The sequence below is a fragment of the Macrobrachium nipponense genome, chromosome 8, assembly GCF_015104395.2.
Source record: "Macrobrachium nipponense isolate FS-2020 chromosome 8, ASM1510439v2, whole genome shotgun sequence".
NCBI lineage: Eukaryota > Metazoa > Arthropoda > Malacostraca > Decapoda > Palaemonidae > Macrobrachium > Macrobrachium nipponense.
The window spans coordinates 41,248,376-41,267,749 of record NC_087203.1 but is presented as its reverse complement, the minus strand read 5'-3'; the positions used below and the strand labels follow the sequence as shown (position 1 = coordinate 41,267,749).

At 43.2% G+C, this 19,374-nt stretch overlaps 1 protein-coding gene across 2 annotated transcripts in view; it reads left to right on the top strand.

The window, feature by feature from the left end:
• Window positions 1-19,374, top strand: part of LOC135222712 (uncharacterized) — a 135,521-nt gene that overhangs the window by 51,999 nt on the left and 64,148 nt on the right. For both annotated transcript variants that reach the window (XM_064260909.1, XM_064260910.1), the window contains exons 3-5: window positions 13,403-13,686; window positions 14,041-14,171; window positions 16,337-16,505. In XM_064260909.1, the coding sequence (XP_064116979.1) occupies window positions 13,403-13,686; window positions 14,041-14,171; window positions 16,337-16,505 (584 nt within the window). The remainder of the gene's footprint in view (window positions 1-13,402; window positions 13,687-14,040; window positions 14,172-16,336; window positions 16,506-19,374) is intronic.

The window sequence follows — 19,374 nt, the reverse complement described above, 5'->3', positions numbered from 1 at the left end:
TCTGAGGTAATTGCATGACTTTGCCTGCGAAGTCAAGCATCCAGGGGATGGGGATTCGTGACGCTCGATTTCGTACCGAATTCGTAGCGAAGACTCTGAACCCTTCGGTTCCTGACGATCGGTTAGAGTCCTTCACAATCCCCTCCCTAATGGGCTTCAACGCCTTCGATGCGAAGGAGATGCTGCTTTGTCCTGTGAAAGCGCGACCGCGCTTTCTGAAGAAACTCGACATCCCAGGCGGAGTGTTGAAGACTCTTCGTCAGCACCAAGATGACCTAGAAGTACACTCCCTCGAGTTACACAAGAACTTCTCCGTGGCGCAGGCTGAAGGCAGGGGTCTGGTACAACCAGACCACTGGCACCTCCTTCTACCTTTTGGATATTGCCCACAGGTCCTTGGATCGTTTTGCCTTAGGACCCGTGGTGGCTGCTCAACACGTTGTCTAGCTAACCCAGACCCTAGCAGGCTGAACAGCATCGAGTCCTGGTGTGACTGTAAAGAATAGATAAGTGAATGAGAGAGTGACTGGCTTCTCTTCCTATCTTTTTCTACCCCTCTACCTGTGGGTAGAGGGATACGGTCATCACCTTGCTGGATAAGGACGAGATGCCGGTTGAGCTACTCGACAGAGCCCCATCCTATCCCTTTCACTAGGGATGGGAGCGAATATCCACCACTTCCTCCTACAAGGGGGGGAAGTGGATGCCAACAAGAGACAAACCATAACGTTGTTGCCTCTTGCAAATAGGAACTTGTTCTTGTTTGCTGGTAGAAGAGTATACGGCTTGCCTCTCTCTTAGTACTTGGTCCAGAGGTCTGACCATTGATCCTGCGGTGCACACCCCGATCAATCGGACAGAGGCTTGGATCCCTGGTCCCTCGCTCTTACGACCAGGGAGGCTTCCAAGGTTGGGCGAACACCAGTCTGTTCACAAAAGACTCATATTCCACCCGCCAAGAAGTGAGTCTTCCTATTGTAAAAGGACCGAAGGTTTGTATGCCGTGTCGGAACAAATGACAATTTGTCCAAAATTGCATTTTTCCTAACTATACAAACCTGAGGTCCTTTTACACATAGCCCCACCTCATGCCACCCCTCACTCTGCAGTTTTTGCTTGGGCCAAAAGCAAAAGTGATTTGTTTACCTACCAGTCGCGCGCGCGCGCCCTGTCGGACAAGCAGTTAACTACCGAACCCCTTGTTCGAAAGCTTACGACCTATCCAGCTGCCGCTAGTACCTTCCTATTGTAAAAGGACCTCAGGTTTGTATAGTTTAGGAAAAATGCAATTTTGGACAAATTGTCATTTTCCAATACCCTGAAGAACTATAGTTGTGATTGAGGCAGAGCAATTTTTCTGTAGTTTTGGGTATTCATCTTTTGATTCTATCTGATTTGATATTAAGGTTGTACTTAATAGATGCTTTGGATTTTTTTATCGGTCTTTGACTTTCATTTCTCATGCTGTAGTCAACCTGAGCTCTTGTAGAAAAAAATCCCTTGCAGAATATGGACGCTGCCAATTTTGAAGATGAAGAAACCATGAATTTTAGTGATAATAATGAAGAATTAAGGACAAAAGGAGGATGGAGGATTGGAGGATGAGGGTGAGGAAGAAGCTGAAGTTGAAGAAGAAGGTGAGGTAGAGGAGGAGGAGGAGGAAATAGCATCTGAAGAAGAATTTGACGAGAGTCTGAGGGATGAAGGTTCCAAGAGTGAGACTACTGAAGAGGAAAGAAATGATGCAGGAAAGGTAAGTTAAATTTGAGTGTTTGTAATTTACATTGCGCTGTATGTAGTTAATATTCTTTATGCTGTAGGTTCACTGATTTGTTGCACAGTTCATATATATATACAGTATATACATCATTGTGGTCTACATTACTCGCACCCATCTTGTCTAAAATCTTTCATAAATGCTATTATAGTAAGTTTGAATGAAATAATTTATCATATGGTGTTTGAGTAAATACTGAAGTTTGAGTTTAAAGTAAATAGTTTATCATATTGATATTCAGGTAAATATTCAAATTTGTTTTCATTCACTTTGAGGTGTAATCATGTGGGAAACAATTCAGTTACTTAACATGAGATCAATTTACCATCTCTAACTGTGACCAGGCTCTGAACTCAAGTACAGTAATACCTTGGGTTACGAATTTAATCCGTTCCAGAACCTGCTTCGTAACCTAAAAAAGTTCGTAACCTAAATGGATTTTCCATAAGAATGTTATAAAAAGCAAATAATGCGTTCCACCCGACCATGAATGACCATTTCAATTCATATTTTTCCATTTATTTTTGTTCTCAAGGTTGAAAATTCGTGTAGGAATTACATAAAATTATAAAATTGAAGAATGAAATTAAATATAAACTAGTATTTAATATGCATGCACAGTAAAACCTGAACTTTACCTTTGGCGAGTGTGGCTGCTGGCTTGACGGAGACGGGAGGAGGGAAGGGTGAGGAGGAGAGGGTTATGGCTTGGGGGGGAAATCTCCCTCGTGAACACTTCTGGAAGACTTTCTGGTTCTTTCTCTAGAGACCACCGTTCACTACAATCACTAATTTTACGCTTACGCGACACTGTGTCGTCTTTCACAATTTTGAAAAAATATTTTTCTATGGAGGCTTGCTTTTGCCTGTTCTTTAAAATTTTATAGAAATGACCCACCCCATTATCGATAAACAAATTTGTTGCACGCCCTGACGCAGCCTTATTCGGGTGATTTTCTCGATAAAACTTTAACAATTTCCCAGTGTTTCAAAAAATAATCCTTGATCTCTTGCTTGAAGGAAGCGACTGTGCAGCATCTTCCCCCTCCTCCTCAGATGAGATCTCCTCCGTTACCTGTCTCTGTTGCTCCTTGTGGAGCTCCAACAGCTCGTCGGTCGTCAGCTGCTGCCCATGCTCAGTCAGGAGGTCCTCGATGTCGTCCGTGTCAACCTCCAGCCCTAAGGACATGCCCAAGGATACAATTCTCGTCTTCAACTCCCCTTGCCCCCTTCTCGACGGTTTCGAACCCCTCAAAATCTCGTTCAGCAACGCAGTCGGGCCACAGTTTCTTCCATGCAGAATTGAGGGTTCTCCTGGTGATTCCCTGCCAGGCTTTGTCAATCAGATTGAGGCAGTTGTAAACAGAGTAGTGATCCTTCCAAAACTCTCTGAGGGTAAGTTGGTGCCTTCCGTCATCTCAAAGCAGCGCTGGAACATAGCCTTCGTATACAATTTCTTGAAATTGGCGATAACTTGCTGGTCCATGGGCTGGAGTATTGGAGTGGTGTTGGCGGGCAAGAACTTGACTTTAATGAACTTGAATTCGTCCAGTAAGTCCTCTTCAACGGATGGAGGATGGGCAGGAGCATTGTCCATCACAAGTAAGGCTTTGAATGGGAGGTCCTTCTCCCGGAGATACTTCTTCACCTCGGGACCAAAACCTCGTTCATCCACTCGACGAACAAGATCCTTGTCACCCAAGCCTTTGTATTAGATCGCCACATAACGTGCAACAGCTTCTTCTGCACGTTGTTTTTCTTAAAGGCGCGTGGATTTTCCGAGTGATACACAGGAGAGGCTTAACCTTGCAATCCCCGCTTGCATTAGCACAAACAGTAGGGTTAGACGTCTTTCATGGGCTTGTGACCAGGAAGTGCCTTCTCTTCTGCCGTAATGAACGTCCTCCTGGGCATCTTCTTCCAGAATAACCCTGTCTCGTCGCAATTGAAGACTTGTTTGGGGAGGTATTTCTCGAATCCACGAGCTTTTTAAACTCTTTTACGTAAGCCTCTGCCGCCTTCGTATCTGAGCTTGCAGCCTCACCATGGCGAACAACACTGTGGATGCCAGTCCTTCTCTTAAAATTCTCGAACCAGCCACGGCTCGCCTTAAAACTGTCTTTTTCACTGTCTGCTGATGTGCCTGGCTCATTTTTACTCAATCTTCGTAGATCTTACGAGCCTTTTTCGCAAATGATTGCTCTCACTTATGGAATCTCCTGCCAGCTGCTTCTCGTTTATCCAAACCCATGACAAATTTTCTACATCGTCGAGAATATAAGGCCGTTGTTTCGTCAATACTGTGACACCTTTTGATGCGTTTACTGGCTTTAATTTCTTCCTTTTTCTTCAAAATAGTGCAGATCGTTGATTGCGACCGCTTGAAGAATGCTGCAATGTCTTTCACGCGCTCGCCTTTATCATGCATTTGGATAATTTCCTTCTTCATTTCGACTGTAATCATCTCCTTCTTTCTTATGCTTTCCTTCTTGCTGCTTGCCTTCGTCATCTTGGGATCCATTGTTCTTTAGTATTTTGGGTAATAGTAATGTATAAGCACTATCACGGAAACACAACACGTGCGCAAATCACTAAACAAATTTGAGAGCGTATCACGGACAGATGCGTTCAATCTTAACACCAGCGAGATAGTGAAAGAGTTATGGTTTAAAACGGTCAAGGGATGCGTGGGAGGAAGTCCACGTGCCCTCGTTAAGTTTTTGGCCGAAAAAAACAAAAAAATGCGTTTCGCCAGCGAAGATAGGTGAACAGTTATGGTTTAAAATGGTCAAGGGATGCGTGGGAGGAAGTCAACGTGACCCTCGTTAAGTTTTGGCTGAAAAAAATGCGTTTGCAGATCCCACGCTCATCCGATGTCCGATGTAAACAAAGCAGGCGGCCTCAAATGATTAGAAATTCGCGGCCATCGTATTCCAAGTGAAATTCGTATTCCAGAATGAGGGCGTCACTTCGTAAGTTAAAAAATTTGTATACTAATCGGTTCGTAACCCAAAGTATTACTGCATACTGCAGAAACAAACCTGTCTCCCTCATGTCCTTACACTATGGCTGACATGTTTGGCCAAGCAGAACTCTATGGCCAATTGTACGCTGAATGGTTCAGCAGAGGTGCACTACTTACAGTGTTTTTTGTATGGCTCACTCTAAGTGTTAGTATAGAATATTTGTAGTGTCCCTTGAACACCGCTGTTTTGGTTATTCTTGTCACTTTTCAGCCAACAAATTGGAGAACAAATATATTCGAAACCACATACAGTTTCGGAGCATCATGCTCGCTCTTCACTGAAGAGGGAGCATGACACTCCGAAACTGTATGTGGTTTCGAATATATTTGTTCTCCAATTGTTGGTTTGTTCAAGTTTCAAAGTTCAATACTGATTTGTAATCATTATTTTGTTCATGAAACTTACTTACCTGTCAGATATATATATAGCTGTATTCTCTGAAGTCCGACAGAATTTCTAAAACTTACGGCACACGTAGTGGGAGTTAGGGTGGTTTAGTACCCATTCCCGCCGCTGGGAGGCGGGTATCAGGAACCATTCCCATTTTTCTATCAGATTTCTTCTGTCGCCGGTGTCGTAAACACCTGTTTACACACCTCCGCCTCAGGATTTTGGAAAACTTTTCATATTGCTTGAGTATCCTCTTGACTTTTGGTTTTTTGATTGGATCGATAGCTTGGCATACGTGATTTGGACTGTTTTTTTTATTTTGGCTTAGAATTTTCCCTTAAAAATGTCTGGATGTAGTTCTGCTAGCGCCAGGGTGTGCTCGAAAGTGGAATGCAAGGTTAGGCTTCCAAAAGCCTTGGTTGATCCTCACACATTGTGTAAAGGGTGTAGGGGGCAAGAGTGTAGATTTGATTTGCGCTGTAATGAGTGTGAAAGCTTAGATGATTTGCAATGGAAGACGTATGAATCCTACGTTAAGAAGTTAGAACGTGATAGGATTAGGTAGGTCTTCCTCCAGGAGTAAGTCGGGTAGCAGACAGGGTATTAATGTATCCCCTTCTAACCCTCCTTTAGAATTTGTGTCTCCTAACCCTGTAGTGTTGCCTTCGGGCTTCCTCAAGTGGTGTCTGCGGAGGGTAATGCCCTTTCGCTTATTCTAGATTCATTGAAGACGCTTGAATCTAAAGTGCTTGCCCTTGAAAACAGGCAAAATAAGTGCAGTGATAGTGCCCCTAGTGAAGTGGAGGGGGCGTCAGATCGGCCCTATAGGCCTCTAGGCTGGGACCTCTGCCGGACTCCCAGGACTCAGGGAGAGGGCATGTCGAAGGCCGAAGGAGGGTTACGGGGAACCCCCACCGATCTGGCGTCCCTTCAGCAGTTCCTGTGGACGCTTCCCAGGCTGCTAAGGAGCGTGCTCGAGCACGTATCCTTCAGGATTGTTTCTCGTCTTCCGACGCGTCCTCCCCGCGCAAGGGGTGGGAATCTCGATCGGATTCGCGACCTCTGAAGAGGCTCTCCAAGAGCTGGACGCTTCACGTCATGCTATGTCTGAGTGGCATTCTTCTCCGGAAAGCGTAGCCTTTCCGCCCCAGAAGAAGTATAGGACGTCATCCGACGATGACGCCCTCGAGCGCCCCAGTCGCTCTAGAGCCAAGGCTGTTCCTTTTTTTTTGGGAGAGGGAAGAGGGCGTCCCCTCGCCCCTCTCCTTCTCGCAAGCGCAGCTCGTCTCCGCGTAAGGAGACTTCTCAGACGGAGATCATCATTGCGATGCAGCGGCAACTGGACGCTTTACTGAAACAGAAAAGGAGACGGTCCGCATCGAAGGAAAGACGATAGACTGCCTATCAAGAGGTCTAAGCAGTCTTCTCAATGGCTCCTCCTTTTTGTCCCCGTCTTCTGATATTTCGCCCTCTAGACGTCGTTTTGCTCCCCAGGGTTCATCTAGAGGTGACGTTAGACGCCAAGTTAGAGAGAGTTCTCGGCATGCTCCTCTCCCTTCCCGTAGAGAGGACGCTCGGCGTTCCGACTTCGACGCTTCTGCTGACGACGATTTGCGTTCTGCACCTCTTCGACTTGACAGGGTTGACGCTCAACGTTATGTTAGTCGGGCAGTGGATCAAGTTTCTTCGCTGGACGTTCGGAAGGACGCTTCGCGGGACGGTAGAAGAGTCTCTTTGATGGACGCTCCGTTGGACGCTTCGCTGGACGCTCGGTGGACGCTGATTTGGACGCTCGAGAGAACGCTACATTGGACGCTCAGATGGACGCTCGTAGACGTTCTAGTAAGACCTCTGTGGACGCGAATGTGGAAGTTCGCTGTCACTCGGATGTGGTTCCCGAGACTTTGGCACGTTCGCCTCTAAAAGTGACTCCTGATCCTGTTCCTGTTAAGGATCCGTTACCCTCGTCTTCTTTTCATCGTTCAGATAGGAGACTGGGAGCTAAAGGACTTCTGCCTCTCCCTTCGGACTTGCACTCGGGTAGAGAAGAAGGAGAACTTAGCGTTCATTCGGAGGATGTTGATGATGATCAACCTGCTACGTCTGCCTCGTCAGATTATCAAGTTTTGGCACGACTCCTTCGTGATTCGTTTGGCGATACTTTTCAGCCAGCTGCTCCTCCTTCTCCTCCTTCTCAGTTTTCGTCGTCGAAGACAAGTAAGTCTCCAGGTTTCGTGAAGATGAAGACGTCGTTATCTACGAAAAGAGCTTTCCGAAAGGTAAACGCCTGGATGGAGTCTAGGAAAGCAAAAGGAAGAACTACTTTCGCCCTGCCTCCGTCTAGACTTAGCGGTAAGGCAGGGATGTGGTATGAGACAGGCGAGGAATTAGGATTGAAGGTTCCTACGTCGGCTCAAGGTGATTTCGCCAGCTTGGTGGATGCCTCAAGGAGGGCCCTTTTAGCATCGGCTAAGGTTTCATGGACGACTTCCGAACTGGACCATCTTTTGAAGGGATTATTTAGGTCCTTAGAAGTTTTTCAACTTTTAGACTGGTGTCTTGGAGCCTTAGACAACCATCTCGTAAGCCAGACTCGATCAGCTTGGGGGAGCTGTCCAGTGTATTGTCATGCATGGACAAGGCCGTCAGGGATGGCTCAGAGGAGTTAGCCTCTCATTTTTCAGCAGGGGTTCTTAAGAAAAGGTCGCTTTATTGCAACTTCGCGGCTAAGTCTGTCTCTCCCGCTCAGAGGACAGAACTTTTTGTATACTCCCTTCTCGAGTCATCTCTTCCCCCAAGCTATGGTGAAGGATCTGGCAGTGAGTCTGCAGGAGAAAGCCACACAAGACCTGTTGGCTCAGTCTTCGAGACGTCCGGCTGGCCCTTCAACGTCGTCTGGAACGCAACAGTTTAGAAAGCAGAAGCCCTTTCGTGGAGGGACTTCCGCTAGATCGTCTCCTCGAGGAAGAAGCCTTCCTAGAGGTAGAGCCCCTTCCAAGTCTAGGGGTAAGAAGTGAGAGATCGTGCCTCAGTCACCGGTAGGAGCCAGGCTGCAGTTGTTTGCAGAAGCCTGGAGAGTAAGAGAGGCAGACCACCTGGTCTCTCGACGTCATAGAGAGGGTTCAAGATCCCTTTCATAAAGCCGCCCCCGTTGACTTCCACTCCCAGGGACTTGTCCCCATCGTATCCGCTAACAAAGCGAAAGATTCTTTTCGACCTGCTCGAGCAGATGCTCGAGAAAAGAGCAGTGGAACAGGTTTTAGACCTGGCAACGCCAGGATTTTACAACAGATTGTTTCTTGTACCGAAACAACTCGGGAGGGTGGCGGCCCGTCTTGGATGTAAGTCGTCTAAACCTCTTTATAGAGAAGCAGAGGTTCAAGATGGAGACACCTCAGTCAGTTCTGGGGGCCTTAAGACCTGGAGATTGGATGGTATCACTCGACCTCCAGGACGCCTACTTTCACGTCCCGATACATCCCCAATCGATGAAGTACCTTCGGTTCGTATTGAAAGGGAAGGTCTTTCAATTCAGGGCGCTTTGTTTCGGACTGAGTACGGCCCCTTTTATCTTCACCATCTTAATGAAGAACGTGGCGAGGTGGCTCCATCTTTCCAACATCAGAATCTCGCTCTATCTAGACGACTGGCTCATACGAGCCTCCTCGCAGACCCGGTGCCTGAAGGATTTGAAGACGACTCTGTCTTTAGCTGCGTCCCTGGGACTTCTGGTGAACTTCGAGAAGTCACATCTGACCCCAACACAGTCCATCGTGTATCTGGGGATTCAGATGGATTCAGTGGCTTTTCGGGCTTTTCCGTCCCAGGAAACGTCAGAACAGGCACGGCAGAAAAAGTGTCAGCCTTTCTAGGAAAGATTCATGCTCGGTGAGGGAATGGATGAGTCTGCTGGGACCATTTCCTCGCTGGAGAAGTTTGTTTCCCTGGGGAGGCTACACCTCCGACCTCTTCAGTTCTTTGTGCGGACAGCTGGACAGAAAAGGACAACTTCGAAATGAAGTTAAACATCTCGGAAGAGGTGAAGAACCATCTAAGATGGTGGCTCGATCCGTGGAAGCTGTCAGAGGGAGTATCCCTCAAGCTTCAGAACCCCGACTAGTGTTGTTCTCCGACGCGTCATCCACGGGGTGGGGAGCACTCTAGGGGGGGAGGAAGTGTCAGGTACCTGGAGAGGGAACAGGTAACCTGGCATATCAACTTCAAAGAGCTGGCAGCGGTTCAATTAGCGCTCCAGTTCTTCCAGAACAAAGTCTCCCGTCGTGTGGTTCAGATCAACTCGGACAACACCACAAGCCCTGGCATACTTGAAGAAACAAGGAGGAACACACTCTCGCTCCCTGTTTTCTCTAGCAAAAGAGATCCTGCTTTGGGCAAAGGAGAGAGAAGTCACAATATTGACAAGATTCATTGCCGGAGTCGAGAACGTCCGGGCAGATCTCCTCAGTCGACAAGGACAGTTATTGCCGACAGAGTGACTCTCAATCAAGAAGTATGCCAGGAACTGTGGGGTCTTTGGGGATGCCCCTTAGTGGACATCTTCGCAACATCAAGGACGGCGAGACTTCCTCTGTATTGCTCCCCGGTTCTAGATCCGGGAGCAGTAGCAGTAGACGCCCATTCTATGGGATTGGACGGGCCTGGATCTCTACGCTTTTCCCCTTCAAGATCCTGGGGGAGGTGATGAGAAAATTTGCAGCATCGGAGGGGACGAGGTTGACCTTAATCGCCCCCTTTTGGCCCGCAGCGATCTGGTTCACAGAAGTGATGTTCTACCTAGTGGATTATCCGAGATCTCTTCCGTTAAGGAGAGATCTACTCAAACAGCCCCACTTCGAGAGGTACCACAAAAACCTCTCGCTCTGAGTCTGACTGCGTTCAGGACTATCCAAAAGTTGGCCAGAGCGAGAGGTTTTTCGAAATCAGTGGCTAAAGCTATCGCCACCGCGAGGAGACCATCATCAATCGCGGTTTACCAATCGAAGTGGGCAGCCTTTAGAAGTTGGTGTAAGAGAAAAGGAGTTTCCTCTACCACTACCTCTGTGAGCCAGATCGCCGATTTCTTGCTTTATCTGAAACAAGATCTAAAGTTGGCAGTGTCAACTATTAAAGGCTACAGAAGCGTTCTATCTGTAGTCTTTCGCCATAGAGGTCTTGACCTCGCTAACAATAAGGATCTCCATGATCTATTGAGATCGTTCGAGACGACCAAGGTACCATTACCGAAGCTTCCTTCGTGAACCTGGGATGTGGTCCTAAAATATTTGATGTCAAATCGTTTTGAAACCTCTTTCATCTTCGTCTCTACGAGATTTGCGAAAGTGAAAACTGTATTCCTAACTGCTCTGGCGACGGCGAAGAGGGTTAGCGAAATACAGGCTATCAGCAAACACGTCGGTTTCAAAGGGCATAATGCAGTCTGCTCTTTGAATATGTCGTTTCTGGCCAAAAACGAAAACCCTTCCAATCCGTGGCCTAGAACATTCGAGATCAAGGGTATGGCAGAGATCATTGGTCAAGAGCCAGAAAGAGTCCTGTGTCCTGTTAGGGCTCTTAGAGAGTAGTATTTCGTAGCCAACGAAGGATTGCCGAGGTTCTGCAGAGAACTTATGGTGTTCGGTCAAGAGACCAAACATGCCCATGTCCAAGAATGCACTGGCATTCTTTTTAAGAAACACCATTAAAGAGGCGCACGCTTCTTGCAAAGACAGTGACTTGAAGATACTTAAAGTAAACGCGCACGAAGTAAGGGCTATTTCGACCTCAATAGCCTTTCAGAAAAACATGGCTCTTAAAGACATTTTAAGTGCTACTTTTTGGAGGAGTAACTCAGTGTTCGCCTCTCACTACCTACGGGAGGTGAGAACGACCTATGAAAGCTGTTACTCTCTCGGACCATACGTCGCCGCAGACACTATTTTGGGGGCAGGAGGTAGCACTCATCCTTTCCCATAGAAAAGGGTAGGTGAGTTTTTAATATTTGTATGTTTATGGTTGTAGGGTCGGCTGCCGAGTACAGTCGTCCCTTCCTTTAGCCTTTGGTATATGGGAGTTGTTGTTAGGCTAACTTAGGTGGTGGTTTTTGCCTCGTTGCCCTCGGAAGTATGGTCATGGTCTAGTCACATTGTGGTCCCGTCCCCGTTGACAGATCATCTAGAGCGCACCAACTACATAGGTCACTACCTTGTTGGTACTCTAGTGAAGCAGAAGCAGGCTTGGGTGACAGTAATCACGAAGTCAGCTATGCTAACAGGTAAGGAACCAAGATGTCAATCATATACATTTATATGTTTTCTAAAATCCTTTTTTCTGTCTCTCCCACCGCCAAGGTGGGATTCAGCTATATATATATCTGACAGGTAAGTTTCATGAACAAAATGATATTGTTAAGATACAATAAAGTTTGTTCATACTTACCTGGCAGATATATATAATTTTAGTACCCACCCACCTCCCCTCAGGAGACAGTGGAGATAGAAATCTGATAGAAAATGGGAATGGTTCCTGATACCCGCCTCCCAGCGGCGGGAATGGGTACTAACCACCCTAACTCCCACTACGTGTGTCGTAAGTTTTAGAAATTCTGTCGGACTTCAGAGAATACAGCTATATATATATCTGCCAGGTAAGTATGAACAAACTTTATTGTATCTTAACAATATCATTTCTTTTCCTCTATTCTTTTTAGTTTTCTTCCCAACCAGCTGCTGCCCGCCGCCTTTTTCACCATGTGCTACTAATCTTAACTTGACATTAAAAGATAAATCTTTTAGGAAACTTGTATGAGATTTTAGACACAGGACTCCATTGTCTCTTTAACCTATGGTTTATGAGCAGCAACTCAGGCTCCCATGAATTTTTAAAATATCCACATTGTCCATCTAGCCATTTTCCTTATATGCTTTTGTCTTTTTTCCAGTTGTCATAAAATTTGATTTGCTTATGTTCTTTTACAATCTTCCAAAATCCTGATTCTGCTGTAAATGACGTGCATATAGCAACTTCCAGGTTCCTTCCACAGCTTCTACAATTGTTGATGGCTTCCTCAATTTCTCTGGTAAAGAGCAAGGGACTAGGGCTCATTCTACTTGGACACAAACATTTATCTTGGATACACTTGTTACCTGCTTCAGTTACTTGCTACAGTAAAATCAGTAGCTCAGTGAGTTTCCAGTTCAGTTCCCTCTGCAGATGTAATGCTCATCTAGTAGCTCGAGTCAAATGCCCTCTAAGGATCCGCAAATATTTATATTGGGTATAATCTCTTTCTCTTTTTTGATGCTTTTCTGGTAGTAGCCTTAAGATAAAGATTTGCTGTTGACTTCTCTGGCGTGAAATAAAATTGTGTTGATTTAACCAATTTTATGCGTATTCTTGCAATATCTTCATTATTTTTATAGCTTGCTTAAGTGTTCCTGTTCTAAATTTTCCACTATAATGAAGTTTACACCCATTCCCTTTGTATATTATCATCATCATTCTCTCTTATTTTTTTCCACTCTTCTGGTCTTGTCCCTCCTTTCATCAAGTTTTCTTATATTTCATAGTGGTCAGTTCATCACTGGCTGATTCTCTGGCTGCTATTAGCTAATCACTTGTTATTTTTGGTGGTCTCCATTGCCCTAACCTCCATTATCAGAGCCATCCTGATGACCAAAGCCATCACTACAGGCATTTGAGCAATCTTAATCAAGATCAGTCTCCAACCTTCTCAAGCAGAGCCACACCATTGATTAGACCCGCATCCAAAGCCAGTGTCTGAATGTAGAGCCTTGGATGGAATAACAGGCCTTCAGCTACCATATTGTCAGCTGATAGAGTTCAGGTTTTGACACCACAGTATTGTGCTGTCCTGTTTTCCCTCTTCATCATCTTCACTGTGGAAATTCTAGTCAGCTAGTTAATTGGTCAGACAACTCTTACGAAGGAGGCAGTTAATTGCTTGAGAATCAGAGACCTTTGCATGCATAAACAGGGCTACTTGTGAAAATGGACTGAAGGTTTTGGGGATTTTATCGGTCATGCAGTAGAGTAGACCAATTATAAGTGTGAGGTTTGTATTGAAAAAAGTATTACTATTATTAAAAATAATTTTTTTAAGGTCTTGTTAAGCAGGTGTCTCGTATTTGTTTTTATTTTTGAATTGTACAAGTAGAGTCAGATGACTGATGAGTGATTATATATTTTACAGGAGAGTGAAGCAAAGACTGGCCTTATGTCTTTGTATTCAGGCATGAATGACATCATCAGTGAACCCAGTTCCATTTCAAACTCGCCAGTGCCCACTCCCACCGTCACCCCTACCAAAACCCCAGGAAATGGAACATCACGCTTACAAGCAGCGTTGACATCTAGTCTCTCATACAAAAGCAGTGGAGGTGGTCTCCTTGTTCATCATCCTGTTACTCCTAAGAAGAGAGTTGTTAATAAAACCAATACTGACCATCTAAGTGAAGAACTCAGCCTTGGATACAGGTATGGACTTGATATGACAGCATATACAAACATGATACTGTACAGATTAGGAAGTTGTTTCTGACTTAAGCAACACAGGTAACATTAAAGTTACAGATTTATATGACGAAGACTTTATGATGGTGATAGTGATAATACACGTTTATCAGAAACCATATTATGAATTTAAATTGTAATGCCTTTAGTGCTGTTGCTGTAACAAAAGGTATTTTGATGATAGACTGACAGGCATATGATTTGACAAGCAACTTTTTGTTACCGTTGCATGACTCGTGTAAACTTAAATAGATTACATGATGTGTTTACTACAGACTTTTAGTGACCAAAAATTAAAATCATGATTTTTCATTCCAGGATCTTGATGGAACTAATGTCTGATTACCAGAAAGGCAGTAATGCCCCATTTATGGAACCCATAGAAATGGACAAGGAGAAGAATGGAGATTATCTGGAAGTTGTAGAGAAACCAATGTGGCTGAAAAAGAGTAAGTGTATTTGTTGTTTTTGGTTAACTTGAAAATTATGAGGCAATGTTGGAGCTTGAATGTTGCAGCTTAACACAAGGGAGAATCTTTCAGAACCATTCTGGAATAGGGTTCATTCATGTTTTTAATCTTGAATAGCTTTGTTTTTCTTTTTTCTTTGCTGGTGTAATTGTAAGCACATATCTTTTATCTGGAAGAATAAATCTTTTATCAAGTTTTTGGGCTTGCTTGATGGACCTTTTTTTTTTTTTTTGGAGGGAGGACTCTTATGGATTTTATTTGTTCAGAGAAGTGGAATGTATCAGGTCCACCATCTTTGTAAGTTTATCTGCAGGATGTGTTTCATTTCTAAATTGATGGTTTTGGCATTATGTATAGAGTCTTATCCAGATTTTTACTCAAATTCTTTTTTGAAGAAAAATAATTATGGTCGATTTATTGGCATAGAATATTTTTCTCATTGAAACCAGTACACATAAATGAAAAGGCTTTTGCTATTATGTAAAATGAAAACCACTTTATTATTTTGGTTAATGTTATGTCAAAGAAATTTCAATAGTTGGGTGGGGGAAACATAAAGTAGAAGGAAACTTGCATGTCTTCTATCATTAAAGATTATCTTCTTGGATTCCGAAATATTGTTATTGTCTACAATATTTTGCCACTTTATTCATAGATATGCAATTTCTTATAAAACTGATTTAGTAACCAAAGACACTTGAGAGTACTTTCAGTATATGAATGACTTATAGAGTACATGGTCACTATCATCATTATCAAGAATGTACTCAAGTCTGCTTTTCCCTTTATGGGATGGATATGTCGTATACAGTAAACTCTCCATTATCTATGATTCTGTCATCTGTAACGGCATTTAGTCCATAGAGACAACAAAAAATTGTAATGGGGAACAGAGCAGTAATTTTCAGTGCGTGAGTGGTTATGCAAAGCAAAGGAGAGCCCTTTCCCTCCTGTCCAGATCACTACATTTCATCCCTTTGCTCCCAGTGGCTAAAAAAATTTGGATGACAGCCCAGATCTCCCTAGGTGAGAGCTCCCTATGACAATATTTCCAGACAGTGACTATAAGAAAAAGACACTGAAATATCTGGAAGTGAAAAGGAAATGAGTGAACAATCAGATATGAATGAAAAGAGGAGAAATAGGCATTGAGTAAAAAAAGAATCAAATGAAGAGAGAGTGATTGGTGGGCATTTAGGCTGATATTCTTTAAGTGTGAAATAAAAGCACATAAACATTCTCTCTCTTTCTCTTTTGCTGTCTTTGTGGTGCAGTGGCAAACTCACTCACATTGCAGCGAAAGATCAGTGTTTGATTGATGAACTGGATGAAGAGGGACACATAGTCATGTTCCCAAAAATTTAGGAAGCCTATTTAGGTGTTAGTCAACTGTTTGTGTGAAGCTGCTAGGAGAGAGAGAGAGAGAAGAGAGGGAGAGGAGGAGAGAGAGGGTGGAGAGAGAGAGAGTTGAAGGCAGAGATTTAGGAGAGAGAGAGAGAGAGAGAGGCGAGAGAGAGAGAGAGAGAGAGAGAGAGAGAGAATGGTTATTGTATATCTCTACAGAGATTTCTTTTGACTCCCTTTTATCCCATCATTTGTAAAAATTTACTTTTTACTTCAGATGTGTACATTAATGAGACTATTATGTAATATTAAGGAGATTTTTATGATTGTATGAAACAAAAGCTTATAAAAATTTTAATTTCTCTTGTACAGTATTTGTATCATCATGCCAGCTTGTCTTTGTTTCCTGTCTCTCATTTGAAAACTAATGTAGGCTTAGGAAAATGAATTGATAAACGTACAGTATGTGTGTGTGTTGTGCACGCGCTTGTTGGGTGGAGTTGTATTATTTTGTTTGGGATTCGGGAAAAATTTTTCATTATTTGAGCTTTTTGGTTATCAGGAGGAGCTAAAGATGAATTACCATGGATAATCAAAAGTTACTATTGTGTATATGAAGTTTTGAGATTGAATGTTTTGAAGTTTCAATTAAACTTGCAGTGATATGTTTTTTACTTCACAGTTGAGAGGGAAAATTGTGTAGTTGATGTTACTGTTTATGTTTTTTGAATAAATATTTGTATGATAAATTTGTTTCTGCTGGAAAAAATCTCTGAAGTGTAATATTTTTGTTTCAACAGTCAAGGAACAACTTTTGGATGGCAAATATACTACGATAACGGAATTAGTCGGTGATATTAGAACAATGTTAGAAAATGCTTATCGGTACTATGGCCCGAGTCATTCCATTTCCAAGAAAGGGTTGCGTCTGGAACACATGATGGAGCAAAAGATTACACTCCTTCCAAAGTAAGTTGTTTACAAAAGTTTATGGTTTCTCAGGTATGAAGTCATTACTGAAACTGTTGTTATTATTTTCTCTCTCCAGCTTGCAAGTATTGCTTGTATCTTTGTCCCAAAGGGGTTTATTAAAGGTCTTTAAAAGAAATATTAGATTTAAAGATCCCCTTGTTTGTAGCTGTGTTTATATATATATATACAGTGCTCCCCTCCCCCACTTATACGCAGGAATAGATTCCAGAACCTGCTGCGGAAATGCAAAAATCCCTTCTAAAAATACTTACAACTGCTTAATTTGATAGTTCAAGCAAAATTATACCTTAAATTATCATACTAAAACAATATAATTTCAAATAAAAATACGTACATACACCCAAACCATCATCCGGGTTGTGTCCCCAGAAGAACGAAGCCTTTTCATCTGTGTATCAGAGCTAAAAGCGATTGCTTCAGTGCTTCTCGTCCCAAGTTCTCTCCACACTGCAGTAATCTTATTTTTTTTTTTTTTTTTTTTTTTTTTTTTTTTTTTTTTTTTTTTTAGCAAGGAGACTTACCCTTGCTCTTTTCTTCCTAACAGTAGGAGAACTTTTACTGTGGACAATCTATTAAGTTTTCCTGTCACTCTATTTTTTCAGCCAATCAAGTTCTGGGGAACAAACTGAGCAGTCAGAAGCTTGTTTTATTCCTCCAAGGGGACCTTGAATCACCTGTTGTGTCAGGATTTGTGGAATCTATGGGGCAGGCCAACTTTGGACCAATTTGCCACAACAGGGAACCTTTGTCCCTCTTTTTGTGTTCTCCACCTCCAGATCTTATAGCATGGGCAGTAGTCTCCATGCTCTATGTTCGGTCCATCTTTGCTACTGATGATTTTAATGAAAGTTAAAATGGTGTTAAATTTTGCAGTACCTTGCGATCATTACATATTGATAACGGGTTTGGTATCATGGAAGGAAGCATCGGTTTTTCTCCTACTGTCTTCACCTTGTAGTGAAGTGTCGATTGATGAGGAGGCGGGGGTTACAATGTAGCAGTAGTATGTACCCACCAATCTTTTGTTGGATGGGTAGTGGTTTCTAATTTTATGGAGGTGACAGTGATGACTGTGCCCAGGGCAAGGGCACTTTTTAAAGTTATGCTAGGCTCCTAATATTATTATCATTAATAGGCTTAGTTTTTCCAGACCTCTGAGTCTCAAGTAGACTCTTCTCTAGGCTCCTAATAACTCATTATTATTATTATTATTATTATTATTATTATTATTGTTAAGAAATTCACAGTTCCGTGAAAACAAATTGTTTTAAAAATATCCACAATTATATATAAAAGTATATTTCTATGTAAAAATATAAAACAAAGACTTTCGAACACCATTCATCAGTGTGACGTTAAAATGTAATGATTTTAACGTCACACTGATGATGAGGGGTTCGAAAGTCTTTGTTTTATATTTTTACATAGAAATATACTTTTATATATAATTGTGGATATTTTTCAAACATTATTATTGTTATTATTAATTTTTTTTTTTTTTTTTTTTTTTTTTTTTTTTTTTTTTTTTTTTCCCTTCCTCTATCACAGTCCTCCAATTCGATTGGGTGGTATTTATAGTGTGGGGCTCCGGGTTGCATCCTGCCTCCTTAGGAGTCCATCACTTTTCTCACTATGTGTGCTGTTTCTAGGATCACACTCTTCTGCATGAGTCCTGGAGCTACTTCAGCCTCTAGTTTTTCTAGATTCCTTTTCAGGGATCTTGGGATCGGTGCTAGTGCTCCTATGATTATGGGTACTATTTCCACTGGCATATCCCATATCCTTCTTATTTCTATTTTCAGATCTTGATACTTATCCATTTGTTCATGAAACTTACCTGTCAGATATATATATAGCTGTATTCTCTGAAGTCCGACAGAATTCTAAAACTTACGACACACGTAGTGGGAGTTAGGGTGGTTAGTACCCATTCCCGCCTGGGAGGCGGGTATCAGGAACCATTCCCATTTTCTATCAGATTTCTTCTGTCGCCGGTGTCGTAAACACCTGTTTACACACCTCCGCCTCAGGATTTTGGAAAACTTTTCATATTGCTTGAGTATCCTCTTGACTTTTGGTTTTTTGATTGGATCGATAGCTTGGCATACGTGATTTGGACTGTTTTTGATTTTGGCTTAGAATTTTCCCTTAAAAATGTCTGGATGTAGTTCTGCTAGCGCCAGGGTGTGCTCGAAAGTGGAATGCAAGGTTAGGCTTCCAAAAGCCTTGGTTGATCCTCACACATTGTGTAAAGGGTGTAGGGGGCAAGAGTGTAGATTTGATTTGCGCTGTAATGAGTGTGAAAAGCTAGATGATTTGCAATGGAAGACGTATGAATCCTACGTTAAGAAGTAGAACGTGATAGGATTAGGAGGTCTTCCTCCAGGAGTAAGTCGGGTAGCAGACAGGGTATTAATGTATCCCCTTCTAACCCTCCTTTAGAATTTGTGTCTCCTAACCCTGTAGTGTTGCCTTCGGGCCCTCAAGTGGTGTCTGCGGAGGGTAATGCCCTTTCGCTTATTCTAGATTCATTGAAGACGCTTGAATCTAAAGTGCTTGCCCTTGAAAACAGGCAAAATAAGTGCAGTGATAGTGCCCCTAGTGAAGTGGAGGGGCGTCAGATCGGCCCTATAGCGCCTCTAGGCTGGGACCTCTGCCGGACTCCCAGGACTCAGGGAGAGGGCATGTCGAAGGCCGAAGGAGGGTTACGGGGAACCCCCACCGATCTGGCGTCCTTCAGCAGTTCCTGTGGACGCTTCCCAGGCTGCTAAGGAGCGTGCTCGAGCACGTATCCTTCAGGATTGTTTCTCGTCTTCCGACGCGTCCTCCCCGCGCAAGGGGTGGG